This window comes from Pseudopipra pipra, chromosome 4 (genome assembly GCF_036250125.1).
Source record: "Pseudopipra pipra isolate bDixPip1 chromosome 4, bDixPip1.hap1, whole genome shotgun sequence".
NCBI lineage: Eukaryota > Metazoa > Chordata > Aves > Passeriformes > Pipridae > Pseudopipra > Pseudopipra pipra.
Genome location: NC_087552.1, coordinates 3,911,352 through 3,930,852, shown reverse-complemented (window position 1 = coordinate 3,930,852; position 19,501 = coordinate 3,911,352). Strand labels below are relative to the sequence as shown.

At 39.6% G+C, this 19,501-nt stretch overlaps 1 protein-coding gene across 3 annotated transcripts in view; it reads right to left on the bottom strand.

Moving 5' to 3' along the window:
- Positions 1–19,501, bottom strand: part of LOC135412655 (bifunctional heparan sulfate N-deacetylase/N-sulfotransferase 3) — a 133,146-nt gene that overhangs the window by 23,694 nt on the left and 89,951 nt on the right. For all 3 annotated transcript variants that reach the window (XM_064651413.1, XM_064651414.1, XM_064651411.1), the window contains 2 exons: positions 15,095–16,221; positions 160–247 (listed from right to left, as the gene is read on the bottom strand). In XM_064651413.1, coding sequence (XP_064507483.1) covers positions 160–247; positions 15,095–16,075 — 1,069 coding nt within the window. In that variant the 5' untranslated portion in view covers positions 16,076–16,221. The remainder of the gene's footprint in view (positions 1–159; positions 248–15,094; positions 16,222–19,501) is intronic.

The following is a 19,501-nucleotide window of genomic DNA, read 5'->3' as shown; positions in this document are numbered from 1 at the left end:
AAATTTTAACAAAGGGGAGGAGGAACTGAATCTGCTCCACACTGGCACCTAATGCAGAAATCACACCTTACTAAGACCTTTAATCTCCATCCTTCCTACTGTCCTCAGACTAAAAAGAACACCATCAAAATGAAAGGGATTTTAGTACTTTATTCTTACCTGTGTGATAAAACTTCCCTGAAAATCCCAGGTTGAAAGTAAAATTTGTAATCTGGGCTCTCAAAAGATTCTGAGTGTCAAGCAGGGCCTGAAAAAAAGCAAATCACCATATAAACATACCTGTAGAAAACATAACCTCAGCACAGAAATTTAATATAACAATATAAGTATTTTTACAGGTATATGTCTGTTTAATCAGTTTTGCTATTTAAAAACAGCTCTTTATATATGACAAAGCAGTAACAGATATTACCATTTAAAGATAGCATGCAAACTCCATACTTTTCCTCATGAAGATGACCAGCAATTAAATACTGGTTTACTCTTTGAGTCATGGGATAGAAAAACAAAGGGACACACAGAGAAAAGACCTTCCACTGATCATTCAGGAAACCTGGGACACAGCCAGGAATGAATTTCAGGTCTCTTGTGCCCTTACCACTGCTCCATTCATAGGGTGAACAGCAACTATTAGGACTATGTTTCTATAGGTCAGCTCAAGCACACACACAGCATTTCAGTCATGTTTCAAAATCAGCAGAAATACAAAAGAAAATAAATCTAGAAAGACAGAAAGAAGTTAGAGGAAGCCTATTCCACATCAGACAACTTGATCTTAGATTCCTCCAAAGTCTGACTCATTTCTCAGACAGTGACAATACTGGCTGCCAGCATTCCTGTACTTGCACTAAATTAGTACAAACAAGAAAACAGCATGTAGGAAGAAAAGGGAAAGCATTATTCATCAGCTACAGCCTCACTCTCTAATTTTAATATGCTCTTCTTGATTTGGTACTCCCAAGATTTACACAGTATTTCAGGAGTTATCTCCCAAACTCTTACATCCTGCTGGTCTCTCAGTTTTCCAGTTGTAACATGGAAACCCAGCCTTCTAAACTTTGCAAAGCAAGAAGGAAACAGAAGAGCAAAGAGTTTTCAAGGTCAGTAAATATTACAGCACAATGATTTTAATAAAGTAGTTAAAAGCATTATTATTGTCAGAGATGAGTAACTAAGTGTGTTATGAAGGAGGGCCATATTTAAAAGCACAAAAAAAGTGACTGGAGATTTTCAAAGGTTTAAAGGTCTACAGGGTTCCCTACTTTTGCAGTTCAATGACAACTTGGTGCCTTGAAAAATATAAGCCAGTAATTTTAACTACAGTTTCTCTGGACCTTTTCATTATGTAAGCAATTTGTCTACAATTATTTTTTTAACTGGTATGCCAAAGACAACAAAATGTTAGCACAGAAGTCAAGTCCAGTTTAGGTCTTAGGCATAGTACAGTCAAGTTACAATCCCTTAAAATACGGCCCATTTTGCAGACGGAGGCAATATCCACCTTACCAGGGCACGTGAGCTCTTCTTCAGGTCTTTTCCAGCACCCACCTGGTAAAGAGCATCTTCTTTCACTGCAAAGCCTGAAAAATGTCCTGTGAACAAGGGACTTCCTAAAGGAATGAGTAAAATGAAGCACTGAAGGGAAGTAATTGAAAACAAGCTCCAGACTTATGAAGTGGAATATTAAGAGCAAAATCTTGCAATGCTGTAACAAGGGCTTTTGCAGAGGCTGAGAGTGCAAAGATCTCTGAGGAGGCTTCTGACTGTAATGAAAGGTAGGAAATGTGCACAGGATTTCTTATGAAAACCATCCTCGAACTGCTGGGAACCGACTCAGTGAAATGATTGTATCTTTGCACCGTTAAGGAGGCAGGAGGCAAAGGATATGGCCACACACCCAGCCTGACAGCCAGGGGGCACGAATGGGCTGCGAGTTCTTTTCCTCCCTATTAAGAGCTGTGAGCATTTTTCCAGCTGAAGATCTTATCCTGCACCTTTCTAACACCTTCCCAGCTTGTCAGCTCCAGTCTGGTCCCAGCAGGATGCAAAATCAGAACTGGAAAAAGGAGGAGATCCAGCCTTTCAAACAGGTAGCAAGAAGCCCATGACATTTTTTAAATAATGCAACAGAGAGTTAACTCCTTCTCTGGGAGTTAGTTTTGCTGGTGCAGTTCCCAGCTTCTCACCTTGTGCTGGGAAATACCAGCTAATACCAAGGGGGTACCTGCTCCATCTGCCAAGAGGGAGGGCCCAGACCTGCTGTGAACCACTTTTTGCACAGACAAGCTGAGCCAACATTTGAGTTGTCGTGCCTGTGATTATTTTCTGGGCGACTTGACATTTTACTCATCTTTCAGGTTCTAAAAACAAAATGTTAAAACTCATGAAGAACATACAGTAGCAGATGGCAGGGCCTATTACTGTGAGTTTCCATCAGAAAGAGAGAAAAGTAGGGGGACAAAAAGCCCAAAATTTCCTTTTTGCATGCTGCTTTATATGCTGAAGGGGAGCTCCTGATATTTTCTGTACATTTTATGATTGCTTATGAACAGACCCTCTGAGTGTCTGTATGAAATGTTACATAAATACATTAGTACTGAAGTACTGGTATTTTAAAACTCTTTAGTAAAGCCTTCATATGTTTATAAATAATTATTTAGTCCATGCTATATTTCTGCTGGTGCTGTAATGAAAATAAATTGCTGGCTGCATAACCACTTTCATAGACATAGTACTTTCTTTTCAATTTTTCCTAAGCTTACATACTAGGGTTTAGGAAATTCCTTGTTCCAGAAATCAAATGTGAGGATTCATTATATGATTACAATATGATTTCTTCAACAAGAGTCCAAAAAAAAAAAACCTCAGAGAAAGCCCCTTTTACAATCCAAGGAATAAACAAAAGTTTTCCCAGCAGCAAAACAACATATTTTCTCATCTCACAAACAGGACAAACAGGCACAGACAGATGCCATGGGCTGTCAAAAGCTTCTGCTCAAGTAAATCAGCTGTAAAGCCAGGGATAAAATTCCTATCGTCAAACTTGCTTCCCACTTGCACAGCCAGGAAACCATCCTGCCTCCTGTCCTCAAATATCTCTTCACATGGTTTCACTTCAGAGTCTGTCACAGAGAAGTTACAAGTGCTAACTTGTCTTTGGTAAACAGACAGTTGTAATTTCTTCAGCATCAACAAAAAATACTCAGACCCAAATGTCTTGACTGATCAAAGAAATCAATCAAGAATGCCTTGTTGAACTGTGCTTCCAAAGAGGAATGATGACTTCTTTGTGCAGTCATACCAACATATTTACCACTATTTTCCTGCTCAAAAGCTGCTAAGGAACTTTGCCACTTGAGAAGCGAAATAACTCAATAGGTTGTTAATTCTAGTTGTAAGCACGTGGATTTACTCAGTTGGCAAGCACACAGACACGGTGCTGCAGCATTAACATCTCACACTTCAGTACAGGCTTTCATGTCACCAACAAAAGCAAGGTCAGCTTCATAATTTTCCAAAAAGCTTTTCTCTTCCTCCTTTATTTTTTTGGAAAGCAGATCTCATCTCTCAACGTTTGCTTTACTATTTTCTCTCTGACAATACTATCAAAGGAGCCATTAAATTAGGAATTACTTTGCTTTTAGAAAAACTTCTAATGCCACGTTGGCTCTCTGATAAAGGCAAGAACGTTCTGCAAAGGAAGGACAACCTAATAGAAAGTGCAATGTGAAAGCACACCAGTTAAGCACACCAAGCCCCTTTATGGGAGCTCCTATGCAAAAGTAACTTTAATTTCCATACCAGATTTCCTCTTTACTCCAACCCCTGCAAGAGAGGAAAGAAACAGCACTAAAGCCATTTTTTTTAGCTTCTGAATGGAGTTCTTAGTACAGAGGTTTAATGAGCTGTACCTGGTGTGATGTCCTTTTACTGTGCACTCTCTGTGACATCACTTTGCCTTTCCACCCTCTGACAAGAGGAAACAGGAGACAGCCTCAATGAAGGTCCCTCCCAAATGTCTGGGAATCATTATTTTATTGGACAGACTACTTTGCTTCTACGAAAAATGTTTCCCTCAGGATAAATTATGTATTTTGGAACATCATTAAAATTCAACATCTACTCTTTCTGGATTTTCAAGAATAGCACTTTGACACCCATTATCATAAACATTTAACCTACATAGGAGAAAGGATAATTGCTTTGGGTGCACTGGGTGTATCTGAAAAAAAATATTTTGAATATCCTTCAGACAAAAGGAGAAGAAAGCTTAAATTGCCTTTGTGTGCTCTCCTAACAGAGCTGACACTACAAAGAGGGCAAGAGAAAAAAACAAAGAAAACTTTCAGCTTTTTGTGCAAAGTGTTCTGCTGGCAGAGAACAGGCAACCCAGTTTCCCCTCAAAGGGTCAATAAGGTATCAGGCTGGAGCCAGTTGTGTGCACCTTAAGTTTTTCAGTGTCCAACATAAGAAAAAAATTCAGGAGCCACAACTTCATTTTATGTGCTCAGATGCTATGACTAGGTAGCTGAATTTGAGGTCCACTAAAGGATCCAAAAAATATAGGTAGCCACTTTGGAAAAGGCTGCTCAAATGATTTCAATCAAAAGTTTTTATCAGAACACACTGTTTTAAGTGTCACTGAGTCTTCCTTTGGAGGTGTTTTTACATCACATACAATAATGATCTTGATGATGGTCCAATTACATATTTTCAAGTAATTAGGCTCTTTCATCTGGGTAAATCATTTGTACAACCAAGAGATTTAAGAAATATTTCTAACTTCTTTCACCAACTTCTCGCTTGTTGGAGGCTGAGGTAGCAGTTAATGAGAATAAGCTAATTATGGCAAGGTAATGTGAAGGTTATAAATACTTGGTGCCAACACTATTTAGTAAAGTAAGCAATTAGGATGGTATTTTCAGGATTCTGTCTGAAATTCTGCATTATTAGCTCTTAATTAAAGTGTACTTAGATGAAAGGAGTTACTATTACTAAACAGCTAAGTGATCTCATTATTCTGCAGTTAACAGAAATAAACTGCAGCATTCCTTTAAAATAAAGGTCAAAAAAAATCCCAGGTCAGTTGAAATAGAACAAACATCCTATTGCTACATATTTTTCCCTGGGTTTTGCTCAGACAGGATTCAACAGAAACCTTGTTGGTTGCATTTTCACCTAACACTTTGCCTGCTTGTGAAAGACGGAGTATGAAGAGGTAAGTTCTCAGAGTATGACAGAACTCAAAACCAAAGTGGCTCTAAAATGCATGTGGAATCTCTTCATATTTATCCAGTTAAGTTCCTGTGATGTGGTGATGGCCAGTAGAGCAGGAAAGTGAGTTTTGTTAACAGAAAGCAATTCAGGTGGCTGTGCTGCAGTCACAACCCCCCCAACATGCTGCCTGAGCTCTGAGCACGACAGCCCATCTCTCAGGGTGACAGAGTGGTTCAGATCCTGTTCCAGGTCACTTCTGGGCCGCTCTGCTCTGCTCTGCCTGCTTAGTCTGGCTTGTCTCCACTGCATCCCACCAGCAGCAGATAAATTCTCAGGGCTGTTCATTGGTTCGTGTCGACACTTGTCTGGCTCCCAGTAAATGTTAGGCATTACACCTCTGCACCCCCTCATTAGACAGCCCACACTTGTACAGCTTCACATCTTGGTTGGAAGGGTGCATGGTATTTTGTCACAGATAAAACAGTGGCATGGCTGTTCAGTCTAATGGGGCATGTATTTTATAGTCACCCAGCTCAAAATGGACAGAGGTTATGATCCAAGCTCCTAGCACCACATTCATTATCAACAGCACATTTGCTTCTTATTTAATGCTTCCTCAAATGCCAGTTCCAGCTTTAGCTCTCCCAGCAGCCAACACACACAGCAGGCAGAGCCTGGCTGAAGGACAAGCCCTCCCTGATCCAGTACACACTGCCCAGCCCTGCGGCTCCGGGCCCTTTCCCCCTGCTCCTGGCACCACATGGCTCTGCACAGCCACTGAATGCTGAAAATATCTGGAAGGCTCAACTCTGGAAGGACTTCAAAGCCTAATCTCTCAGCAGCAGGGACCACGGGGCCTCACTTGATGTGCAGGCACCTGCAGCTGGGTCACTACACCTGCTCCAGTCTGACTTTGTCCGTGGCTGCGTCATTCTGTCCAAAATGCCCAGGTTTTTTTTTTAGAGACACAATTTCAGTTCCACCTATACACCCATGGCTTGCATACAGAAGAAGAAACCTGTTCCATAAAACCTACTTTCCCCCAGATTTGTCTCCCAAATCGCTATTCCCGCAGTTCAATAGCCTGCACTCCCCTTCAGAGTGTCACGGACCTGCCCTGCCCATCAGGCCTCCAAAGCACCTCCTCCCGTCCCTGCTCCGCCCCACACACACAAAGGGACAGCACGAGTTATCACCAGCTCCAGGACACAGCACAGGGATTAGCCAGAGTAGGCCATGGAACAGCTTGGGTTGGAAGGGGCCTTCAAAGACCATCTTCCCCCCACCCAGGTAAGATTAAAGCACAATATCTGTCTTCATGCTTAGTTTTACATACTTCAGAACGAAATGTAAATAAATGAAGACTCAAACCTTGTTATTTATACAAAAACCACCCCAGAGTCAGTTGCTTTCCTTGTTCAGTAAAGCACAAAAAAATTATCACATCCCTGGCACGTTAAATAAAGATTACTCCATGGGCTGGGCAACACACTGATGACACAGTCCATTCACAAATGCTTCTTAGATATTCTTTTTTCCTAGTAGAGGCAAAAAGATTCAGATTCCTGTGCATCTCTTAAGATGCACATCTGATTAAAAATATCTACCTTTATCCCTATGTTTGGGGTGAGCTGAGGCACCAAAAGCTCTTTTTCCCCTCTATGCCCCACCTTTACCAATAGAAAAAACAATCTTTGGCCAAAAAGATTTTCATTTTTTCTGTCTGAAAGTTCCACCTAAGACACAGCTGGGAATTCAGTGTTAGCTTGCTCACCAGCTATGGGTCACAAATATTTATCTTTTTTTCTTCTCTTTATGAGTAGTTCTAAAGCTGCTGAATGAAATTCCCCAGCTACATCAACATTGCTATAAAAGAAGTGACAAAAAAAAGAGAGAAAGCTTCCATAAAATAACAGATATAACTCTTTTCTCAAGCCATATTTTTTATGATTATATGTAGTCAAGACAGAAATGACATAAGGACTTACTTCAAATTAATAAAAACTTGGACAGTTTCATTGACTCCTACATATTCTGAGGGATATAATCGAGCAGAAAAAACCCCAAGTGAAAAACATGGAGACGATTTTGTTACTGTTAAAACACACCTTTCTTGGTTTTGCATGAGTGTTCACATTTCTAACAGACAAGATTACAAAAACTACATGTACACAGTGAAATATCCCAGCTGGCAAAGTCTACACTTGCAGCCTCAAACAGGCACGCAGGAATCAAACTCAGCTCTGCATTTGATTAGACTGTAAGAGATGGAGAATATATCTTAGTACAAATTCCCTGCCAATATTATATTCCTTCCAATAGCATATTTCATGGCCTTTTGCCAAATCTAATTTTTAAAGACTTACATAATCCTTTTACTTCCTTTGGCATATTAGCCTCTATTCTGCTACTTTTATTGGCTATTCAGCCTACACTTAAACACCTCTGTGCCTTACATTAAATATTTTTATCCCTCCTCACTGTTAATACCCTGCAGACATCTGCAGCCTATTGCTTTCTGCTTTGGTCATCGTTACTTACTGAATTTTTTAGCCTTCATTTTCTCATTTTTTTGCTCAGATGTTTCCTGACTATTCTGGTGTCTCTAAGCACTCTCTAAATATTTCTGATCAAGTGGTGCAGAACTGAGCACAATATTCCAGAAACCACCTCAGTCAGTAAGATGAAGTTCTTTACTGATACAAAATGGTATTTGTCATAGTCAGCTTTAATTTCAAACCAGTTTACATTACAAACTTGGGTATATTTTAGTATTCACCTTGGTTTTCGGATATTTTCAAGATTATGTTTTCAGTGTTTCTATTACCTGTACCAATGACAATGAGAAAGGACAAGGGATAAGAGAAATGTTTCACATCATAAACCCCCTACTATTTATATATAAATGCAAAATTATTTTTCAGCCTCCTTTTAAGTGCTGTTAGAGTTCTATCAAAGACAACTCTGAGGTATCTTTAGTCCCACTCCCACCCTCACTTTTTTCTTCTTGCCAGACTGTGCCTTTCTTGATGGGACTGAAGATGGGGAAGGAGGTAGGCTCACTTCTGGTATCATGTTTCACAGCTAATGGCTTTGATTTCTAGATCTATCTGCAGTGTGTTTTTATTTGTTGGCTGTGAAAGTTTTATTCTATTTCATTAGCAGCAGGAACTGGATGGCAAACTTGTAATCTGGAAAAACCCAGAATAAATCTGCAGCAGCCACCAGCACAGGGAGGAATCTGTGCAGCTCTGTGGGAAGCTGTTTTACATTACTGTTATTTGTATCAACAAGGTGCCTTCTGAACAAGAAGAGCCTCTGACCAAGAGAATTTGCAGTCCAAGGAAAGAGAGGGACTGATGTGACAGCAGGTTTTATTTTCACGGCCAGATGGATGAACCCAAACACTGCTGAGTTTAGGTTATGCTAAAAACACTCCAAGTGTGCACAATCACATGCAGTTTTATCTCATCCGTGAAAATATTCACCTACATTCCTTAAGTATAAGTTTCCAAGTAGGCAGAGGAAGACAGAGCTTGTTAACTAAGTGGCTGTGAGCCAGAAATGATCACTGCAGGCTGGAACACCTGGTGAATCTAAGATTTTGTGTGGATTCCTTTGGATGGGAAGCCTTAAACTCAAGTGTAAAGGTATCTCTGCATAATATAATAAATCAAGGGAAAAGCAGAAACAGTGTTACCAAATATTCAGTTACTCCACTTGAGCTCAGGGGAGTGCAATTCCTCATGTTTTAAATAAAATAGCTCTGATATCACAACACTCCACTGAGAACAGAAAGACACCATTGTTAAGAGTTACACTAAGCCTAAGGACATCTCACCATCACAGAGAAACGTGAGGAATTCAAAAATGAAAACAAATTATTCTCATTTTCTGGAAAGATTTAAGTGACTGAATCCGTAATGCACATCATCTTATTTGGAAAGCACCAGGGCATTCACAGAAGATTTCAGGATTTCCTTACTGTGGTTCTGTCATGAAGACAGACAGAGAGTGTGCAATCATCACTCAAATCTGGTGTTGGGGTAGAAGAGCTTGAAGGAAATCAGCCCTCAAATGTCCTGTGTCCCCGAGGCCTCTCTGCAGTCACCCCTCTCTGACTGACAACTTTTATCCAGCCTTCCATCTCAAACATCAGTACACCTCTAACAGAAAGAGCTGGAATGTATTGAGCAGCAGTTGTAACAATTTTACTTGATTAAAATTCATAGAAGTTGATACATAAACCAAATTGCTCTTAGATGTTACAATGACTGACTGGTAAAGTGTACTTTATGCTGGCAGCAGTCCATAAAATACATAAACCAATTTTTATAACTTGTTTTAAAGTTATATTTTAGTTCTGAAATCAAATTCTAATTCTCTCTTGTCTCACAGTGCATAATATTACACACTACTGCAGCTGAAACAATATGCTCAAGTAAATCAGTCCTAGGGCATCAGACAGCTACAGAGACACTGGTTAATAACATAGCTTTTCCTTGACACTTTTTGAAGTACAGAATGCACTTTTTCCTTGCTATTTCAACAAGTCAATATAAAATACTTTAGGAGTTTCAGGTTAAATTAAGAAAGAATGTATGTAACACAGCAGACACACTGAACACTGGCATAAAGGTACTATGGCTAATGGACTGGGAATGTAAAATGATTTAGCAGAGCAAGAGTTCTTAATCATGACTTTGTTATGTAATTTAAAGAGGTGATTCAAAAGGTTTCTTTGAGTGTCCCCAAAGGAAAGATTTACGGCTCAGTGCAACCAAACAGCCCTCAGTATCTCTGGTGGTTGTGCACCTGACACATTTGATGACACATCTGTCATTTCTTTCCTGATAACCTTCTTTGTGATCCTGGAGATAAAGCAGCAATTAACTGAGAGAATCAGACTTCCTCCTGTGACAGGAACCATCGCTTGCCTTGACAGCTCAGCTTTCTGCACCTTTTAGAAGTTCTGCCTTAACACAAAATATATCTGAGCTTCTCTTCTGAGGCAAATATTTACATCATTCCTATGCAACAGTGACTGAAAAGACACATGGTTGTCTTCTTAAAATTTATGGCCAAATGGAATGCTTTGCCATGGGAAGGTCTGGTTTCTTTCCACATATGCTGCACAGGGTGAAAAGACACTTAATGGGTTTTAAACAACTGTAATAATTTAAGCTGTGCTGACTAACGTGGATGAATTTCATAGAGGGAATAAACAATTAGCTTTTAGGGGGGAAATCTGTTTTTAAGCAGAATTATATTAAACAAAAGCTTAGGCCACCAATGCACTAAGGAAATAACAAAGAAGTGACAGCACTGGCTTTGGAACAAGAAGACTGACCTGACCAAATGCAAATGTTCATATTTGATCTTAGTCACTCTAGAAGCAATTTCTGAACAACAAACAATGACATACTTTTAAAGTGCAATTCACTTAAGCAGTGCCTGCCTGAAGATGAGCTATTTTTCTCTGTTGTCTCTGTCCACCACGGAAAGTTAGAGGACTCACCCTGCTATGGATTTCTGCATTATAAACCTCAAAATCCGGCCAAGAGGAGAGACTGTGCAAGGGATGGAGACTAAAATGTTATGAATTTATTCCTTTGGGCTGAATGCTCTCCATTATCAGAAGGATGTCTGGCACAGATGATACACCAAGAGTGGAGCTCTTGTCCCATTCTTCCATGACTAATGCTCAAAGGCTGCAGAGTGAAGCTTGTATTGCCCATTTCAGCATTGCCTGAGCACTCCCAAAATAGAATGATAAGAAAAGACCTATCTTCCCCCTCCAATAATGGATATGGTCAATATGAAGCTTTTTCCTTGCCAATCATAAAAGAATAATTACAGGTATAGGAAAAGATTAGGCTTACATGAACAAAGAGAAGAGATCCCCCTCCTGACTTCAATTCAAAGGGTCTCTTTTGAAAAGCACACAAAGGACAAGGCAGTCAAGGAAAGATCACACAGCTAATTATTAGGGAAAAATAATTTCACAGTGTTCTAATTTTTCATTTGGAAAATGTGTTTAACTCTTAAAGAACCAGAGAACGTGCCTGTGTCGGGGAAATTAAGGAAAAGGTGGACCAAACCAAACTGCCCAAACCACCAGCACTGCACAAACTGTCAACAGGAAAAAGAAATCACATTTAATTTCCCCCCTTTTATCAGCTGCTTTTCCCTTGAAAAATCTCAATGCTTTATAGTCATAAAAATTTTACAAAGAGTAACTGTAACAAAAAGAGATATTAAATTAGTAGACTGTCAGCCAGGACAACTGTGGTCTATTAAGATAAACTTACTCTGTGGATATCTAGATAGATTATTCTCTGTATGTCCATTTAAATGAATTACTTGCACTGCACGGGCTCTGAGTCTTTCTAAAAGACACAAGGAAAATAAAATATAACATTGTCACAGCATAATGGTCCCTCCTGCCTGACAGACAACAGGAGAGAAAAAAGTTACTGAAAAATGAATGTTGAGATGATATTACTGAGCTTATTTTCAAAGTAGGAGGCAATTAGACCATGGAATTGTTCTCTTCCATTATTTCTATTATACTAGAGGAAGATAAAGTAAATAACTATGAAGATGGATGGTTATTGTTGACGCAGTGACAGCCACTCAGTATGTTACATTGAAGAACTATGTTTTATCAGTCCAGATTTTACAGAGACAGGCAAATCTGTAAGAGTAAAGTAATCTAAAATCTGCAGCACTATTTCAAGGTTTTGGGGTCTTTTTTCTTGTTTTTTTAATTGAAGAAGCTGTTGTGAAATTAGAATAAACTTTACCTGTTGTTTAACAAGACACACCATTTATTAGTTTTACAGGATTTAGGTTGATAAACTATGTTTCTAGAAGATTTTCAGAAAGGCTCTTTATGCTTGTGTTCCTGACACTACAGGTACTCAAGCTGAAGTATCACCACTTTGCCTCCTCTTTAGAGGTGCAGAAGACACCCATATTAGAGGGTCTGCTTTTGACCTGACCTCTTTTGAGGTCAATATATAATAGTGGTAAAAAAATCACCCCTTAACCTTATGACAGCAATTTTTGTAAGTGCTCAACTCCAACTGACACACTTTAAAGGATAGGGCAGTTTAATTTTGTGCCAAATATTAACACTTCTGGCCTCTTTGAACATCTCATTTAGGTATGTCAAGAAGAAATTCCCCTGCAAACCTTATCTTACAGGTATTGGGACCTCCCTCCTTGGTCACAGTCAAAAAGCACCAGGACAGGACCCAGCCTGAGCAGGGGGGTTGGACCAGCTGACCACCTTGTTTTTGCTCTCAGTTGTGCATTAACCCTCCAGTTCCTGAACTCTGCCCTATCCAGAGAACAGTCAGAACCAATCCTAGAGGTCCCTCTGGGTGGTGGGAGCTTCCTGAAGAGTTTGACATCGATTTGTGTTAACATTCCCATTACTCTCAGCAAGCCCATGGTCCTACCAGATACAGCCAGAAAATATTAAAGAGGAAACACGCCAAACAAAATTAAAGCACAAAAGAGTATCCTACTCAATCCTGCTTTGCTAGTATTTAAAATGTAACCTTAGCAGAAAGGAGCTATCTGGAGTACTGCAATTATACAAAGTCTACATTTAGCAACCCACTTTCACACTTGCAGCGCCCAATTCTCCGTCACAGTCACCGCAGCAGAGCTCAGTAAAACACTCCTGTTTAATGGGATGTCATTTATCTGCAAATATACTTTACAATAACAGATTTTCAACTACTGCAAATGGATTTTGTTTCATTCCTTCCACATGTCATTGTGCCACAGAGGATAACTCCTTTGATATTAATGGTAATGAAGATGCATCGCATCTGACAGCCCTAACAACACGTTTAATAGAACATTTTAACTATAAGTAGATGAAGAATCAGAAGGGAACACTTTTTTTTTTCAGATTCCACTGTTTCAGAACACAGTTCTGTATAAATGAAATTATCCTACTTAAAAGTTATTTCCACTTTGATATTATTTCTATTTAATTTGACAGCTTTATTTTGGGAAGATTACATTCTGACATATCGCAAATTATTCTCCCAAAACAATACAGTTTATCCTTCTGTATCTGCTTTAATCAAATCTGTCTCAACAGCCTCCTGCTTTTGGTAAGTAATTCTGGCAATTAAACATCCTAACTTATCCTAAAACAATCCAAAGGTGTCACTTTCAAAGAGAAACAATAAAAAACATAGTCTCAAAGTGTTATTGCACAACACAGCGAGAGGTTTATTCAGGTTTTATTTTACATATTTTCTTACCAGAAACAGCTGCTTCTGCAGAAAAACAGGAGTTCTGCAGTGATGTGGGTCAGACCTTATTTCTTTCCTGTGATCTGAGTTTGCATTTAGGAGATTCTCCAATCACTTACCTAACTCAAACACTGCCATCGTGTCCTCCACAGAAACTCCATTTATTATCTCTCCCCTTTACTTCAACTCTCTCCCATGTGATTTGTTTGCATATGGAAAACACCAACTTAATGAAAAGGTTATATCTCAATTATAATTGCATGTGAAGAGAATGTTTTGGAAAAGAGTGTATGCTGCAATTTTAAAGTGAATTCAAGTTTAACTGCAGGTTCAAACCTTTTGTTTAAGGAAGATCTATATGCAGAGTTATTGCAGCTTAACAAATTAATGCTGAAAAAACCCAAGAACTTGGTTTAAAATGAAACAAACAACTGCACACAGTGCTGTCCTTGTCTTTCCTTTTCCCAGGTTCTCTTTCCATTAAGAAAGTTTTAACAAAACATTCTCCTTTATTTTTAGCACAAATGGGTAACAATCAGCATGTTACAGATTTTTAACTTCTAGACCAAGTAGAGTTGTAGAAGGTGACTTCTAATTATCTGCTCTGGAACAACACTTCACAAAACACAAGCCAGGTACAAAGGAAGAAATAATGTTAAGATGTTACTGCTACTGACCCACAGCTACCACCTCACTGCAAAGCACAAGGGAGTGGAAAATGACCTTCAGGAATGCAACACTTCAAATGTTAAAATGGAAATCATCAAGTCACTCAGCAACAGAATGAGCTTTTAAGACCAATATTAATACAACCCTTCCTTGCGAGAGCCATAAAACAGAGATAAGAGAGCTGAAATGCTGCAAGCAACTCCTGACATCCAAACCTAGTTCAAACAGCTAATAACCCACCCTATTCTTCAAAATTTATGCTGACATTTACTATTGCTCACCACATTTACCTCCTGCTTGTAAGACTAGCTGCATGCCCATCACATATGAACAGTTCCTGAGTCCAGCCCTGAAGTCCTGTGCTGTTTCCAAACACCGCTGAAGTGTGTGCTTAGAGAGAAGGATCAGCAGAGTTAAACACTCTGCAATTCTGTTTAGAATGGTGTGTTGGGTGGGTTGTGGTGTGTGTGAAAACACTACTGCTCTGCCCCCTTTTCTTTATCAGTTACTTAGCAACTAGTTGACCTTCATTTCTTTTTGGGAGACTATTCTCCATGTGTAGCAAAGGGAACAGAATTCTGAGGTGCCCACCCTGTTTATAGAACATAGCAGGGACTTGTGTGTCACTTGAGAGGAAAGAAGTGACAGTAACCAGTGAGTCACCTTATCTTACACCCTCTTCTAGTACAGGTACAAGCAACACTGCACAGACTCTTCCCCCACCTGCAGCTTGAAGGAACTGCTTCACCTGCAATCACTGATCACTCAAAGACAGACCAACTGGCTTCTCTACCACGGCCCAAACTGTTTGTTTAGAATACTTTCTGACCTACATCTGCTGTGAGTTCAAACCACTAACAACTATTCACTTCAAGAGAAAAAAACCATCACTTTGCTGTAATGACCATTAGTTTGTGCACATACTTTACCTGTACGTCGTTGGTGTTCATCCTCGTTCCCTCCTTCCCAACGAAGATGTCATCTATGTCAACCAGAATGTACCTATCCAAGGACAGTCTGAGCTTCTTTCCAGTTAGGAAAGAGATGGCATCTATGAAAATCAGCTTGTGCAGCCAAAAATTCAAGTTATTGCCGAAAAGGACTCGTTGTATCCCATCGTGGAGCCCCAGGTCATGAATTACCGTGGCATAGAGAGCACTGAGAGCAGCAGGTGGAGAAAGGTTTTCTGGTGTCTTTACTTTTGCAAATATCACTGGTTGATAAGCTGTGTGATTAATCTGGAAAACAGCCCAGTCATTTCCAAGCAAGGGCCCTTTCTCCAGCTTAGAAGATTTAGTCACATGGAGCAGTGGGGAATGAGGGTTAATGCAACAGTCCTTAATACCCAGATTGCTGTGGACGTGGAAAGGAAAACCCTTCAACTGAAAGCTCTGCAGGCTGTTCTCACTGCCTTTGTGAAATCCAATAACACCTACACCATATTCTATACAGTACTTATCTAGAAGGCCTCTGTTCCAAGAGTCCATATTCACATACTTCAGAATATTTTCATAGACTATGAGAGCGTATTTGCCTCTGTTTTTGTCTATAAGCACCGGGAGGTCACCTTTCCCAGGAGCAATCTCAATGTGGAACTGAAATCTGCTGGATTCCAAGATGGTTATTATATCTTGGCCTAAAGTGGAGTACTGGCTTTCCACAAACACCAGCACTACAAGGTCTGTCCTCAAGGGATCAAGAGGCTTCATGGTCTTCATCTCCATCAGCTTGTATGGCAACAGTTGAGGATCACCACATTCCACTTCTGAAGAGATTTCAGGAAGTTCATTTTCCTGTTTGTAGCCATTATACAAGTAGTAGGCAGAAATAACTATGCTCACCATACAAAAAGTGGCCAGCAAAATAACTGTTCTTTGAAAATGTCTGTGAAGTTTCAGGATAAAACTCATGGTGTTTACTTGCCTTAGATAGTTCTCGACAGCAGCATGAAAAACAAACACAGGTTCTCAACAACTTGTTCCAGTCCTGTGAAATCTTTATGTCACCATTGCAGCACACACATCTATCTTCCACAGAGCTTCACCACAGGTATAATCTAAGAAAAAAAGAAAACCAGGGATTTAAATGGGGCATTGCATTTGTGAAGTATCATCCCACTTAAATTAATGGGGAGCAAAGAAATCATTACCAGGCAGTAGTTTGGGGACCAACAGCTCAGAACTTTGCAATATAAAGAGTGATTTCTCCCTGCTCCCACTAGCTGCCACGAGCATTTGAGGGTCTTTAAATCTCCCAGGCTCCTCACCCCAGAGGATCAAGTAAAAGAGGCAATAAAAATGCAAGATATGACAGCAAAGAATTTCCTGTGTTTCAGAAATTCCTTTTATCCGAAGAGAAAAGATAACTCCAAGTAGACAACTGCTGACAACCCAAATACTGAAAATCTGTAACCTTCCTCCTCCCACCACCAACAGGCTGGGGAACATGATGAAACAAACTCTATCTTTTATTACTTTTTGAAGAACCAAGAAGTTCTAAACAAAACCTGCACATTTTAACTGTTGTATGCACGCATACTGATATACTGTGTTATATGTGTTATAGAAGTATTTTTAAAACACAACTTTTTTCCTGCAACATTAGAAGAAAACAAATAGCATTTTACTGGATTGCGTAGCTGTTCAAATTGTTAGAAGCATATCACAGTCCTTTGTATTAAAAAAGCCATAAAATAATCCAGCTCTTAAATTTGAGAAGAGAGAGTAATAAATCAAAGGCTAACTTAAGAGGCAGATCACCTAAGGATATACCTATGCTCTAACTTCTAATTAAGGAAAGCAGTCATTTTTCAAGGCAGCAGTACAAGTGCTGTCAAAATGTCCCTAGTAAAATAACTGGACAGGGTGAGAAGCATAAAATAATTATCATTAAGTCATAAAGGAAGGTTACAAGAAGATTTTGAAAAATATTCATGGTGTGAAGATCTAGAACATGCCATTGTAACTTCAGTGCCCCTCCATGCCCATTTGCAAATGGACTAGGATAAGCTATGTGTGTGGCATTAACATGGTCATTTCCCAAGAGCTTAATCCTTCCATTCTTGTTTGTTTGTTTGTTTTTAATTCTACATTGTAAACAAGTTGGTCTTTCACTCCAGGTTTTCAAAAAAGCTGAAAAATATGAAGTACTTAGCACCTATGTAAGGCTCACAAATTTAATTAAATTCCAAAGACTGATCTTCCTAGTGCCACAATGAGCATAAAGCAAAAATAAATTAGGAGAAAAATGAGATAAGGGGAAAAAGAAATTCCAAATCACCCTAGTCATCAAAACTGCAAAATTAAGCAGGAAGAGCAAGCGTACGTGAGCTGTCTCATTCATAGTTAAGATTCCCTTTACACCTGCATCTCACCAGATAATCCTGCTGTCTGAACAGATAGATTCTACTCTCTCCACCTGCTACTCACAGATATATCAACCCTTTCTGTTCTGGGAGGACTTATACCCAGCCTTGAACCCTGCCTGCAGCTGCACAAAGACCTGCTCATAGCTTTTAGGCAGGACACCTGTCCTGCATCCAGGAATACAGCCTCACTAATCAGCGTTAGACAAAAAAAGAACATAATCCCAGCTCTCAGTAACCAGAGGCGTGTGAAAAAAAGTTAAAGAATGTATAAAGACCTAACAAAAATACTAAAGAACCTTTAGAAGGTGTCAAAGAACATTTTCAAGTACTGAGATGTCTGATCCTTGTCACATTAACTTAAAGAGCATCACTTGAGATAGCAAAAGAGATACTTAAGAAGTAAGTAAGAAGTCAGGTGACAAAGAAGGAGCTCCATCCTGAATGAGTAAAAACAGAGAGAGATGTTTCCAGACAGATGATTTTTCATTAGACACATGAAGGGTTTTCCTCATTTTGCATTTCCAGTTCAGCTGCCTGAGTGCCAAGAAACACATAATTTTAGTGGCTAAAATTAACACTTGCTGCGTTGTCTAGAAAAGCTGAACACACTCCCAACTCCTCCTCCTCAATAACCACAGACCTGGCTGGTCTAGATAAAGGAAAAAACGAGAACTGACACCGACCCAAGCTCATAGCAAGGAAGGGCTCATTAGACAGAGTTGGCTGAACTGTGTATTACAGAAGGGTTGCAACCCAAGAAACATTTGCAGAATGGACACAGTTCCTAATGCCATTCCATGGAGAAGAAAACCTGGAGATTGCCCAAAACCCTCTATTTTCTTCAAGCAAACCCCTGTCATTGTATCCTTAGCTCCTAATTGCAGGTGCCTCCTGGGGCTACGGAGTGCAGCTGTAAGGAGGAGCCGCTGGAAATGTCAAGGCAGATGTGAGGTTTGACTCTGAGAAACGAGGAATTCCCCAGGATGCAGCAGGACACAGCCAGACTTGGCACACTGCAGACAGTAAGGAAGGGGAATGGAACACAATAAGGCACAAGTTTTAGATGCATGCTCTCTTGTATCAGCTTGATGCTTATGTGGTTTTCACTTATTTAAGGACCGGTTTGCATGGCAAGAGTTCCAAAGAACACAGAAAGCATAACATAAAAACCACAAAGAAAACACGCATTTAATAATACCAAAACAGTTTCAAAGCCTTGACAAGGTACAGCTGCTTTCCTTGAGGAACAGCAGCATTTTACTCTGAGCAACAGCACTTGCTGGATATTCTAATGCCATCTTACAGCACATGCTACAATAACTCATCATGTCCCACCTTGGCAGTGGTACTGACAGCTTCGAGGGGCATCACCCACAGCACACTGTGGAACCTACTGAGACCACTCCAGTGACCTCTATCACACCTTCAGGGAAAATGGTCCTCCTCTGCTGTCACTTCCAACAGTAACACCAGACCAAAGGTGTAAGTCAGAATGTACCAACATTCTGTAAGCTGCTGGAAGCAGCATTTCAGAAGAGGACAGTACTTATGGAGTCTTACTTTCATGAAAAAAGAACACAGTATTTTACAAAAGAAAGAAGAAGTCACGATAACTCAAACAGCAATAAAAAAAAATAATCCGGCTATAAGAAAAAAGCTTAAAGGAAAAAAATAATCAAAGAGTCTAGAAACTCTCTGCAAGAGTTCAAGCTTGTTAGTATTATTTCAGTGAACCCTATGTTTCATAAAGGTACTCCTGGGATAAGTTTTACCTATAAAATAATTTGTATGGTCTTTTTCCATGGTCTGAAGCAATAAAATCTGCCTCATTTTTTTCTCCATATAGAACTTTATTACTTTAGGACAATCTGCATTTAATCTCCTACAACCTGCATTTGATCTCCTATTTTGCATTTTCATACCAGTATCTGAAAATTCAGATCAGAACCTTCTACCTGTGTTGTTCCAA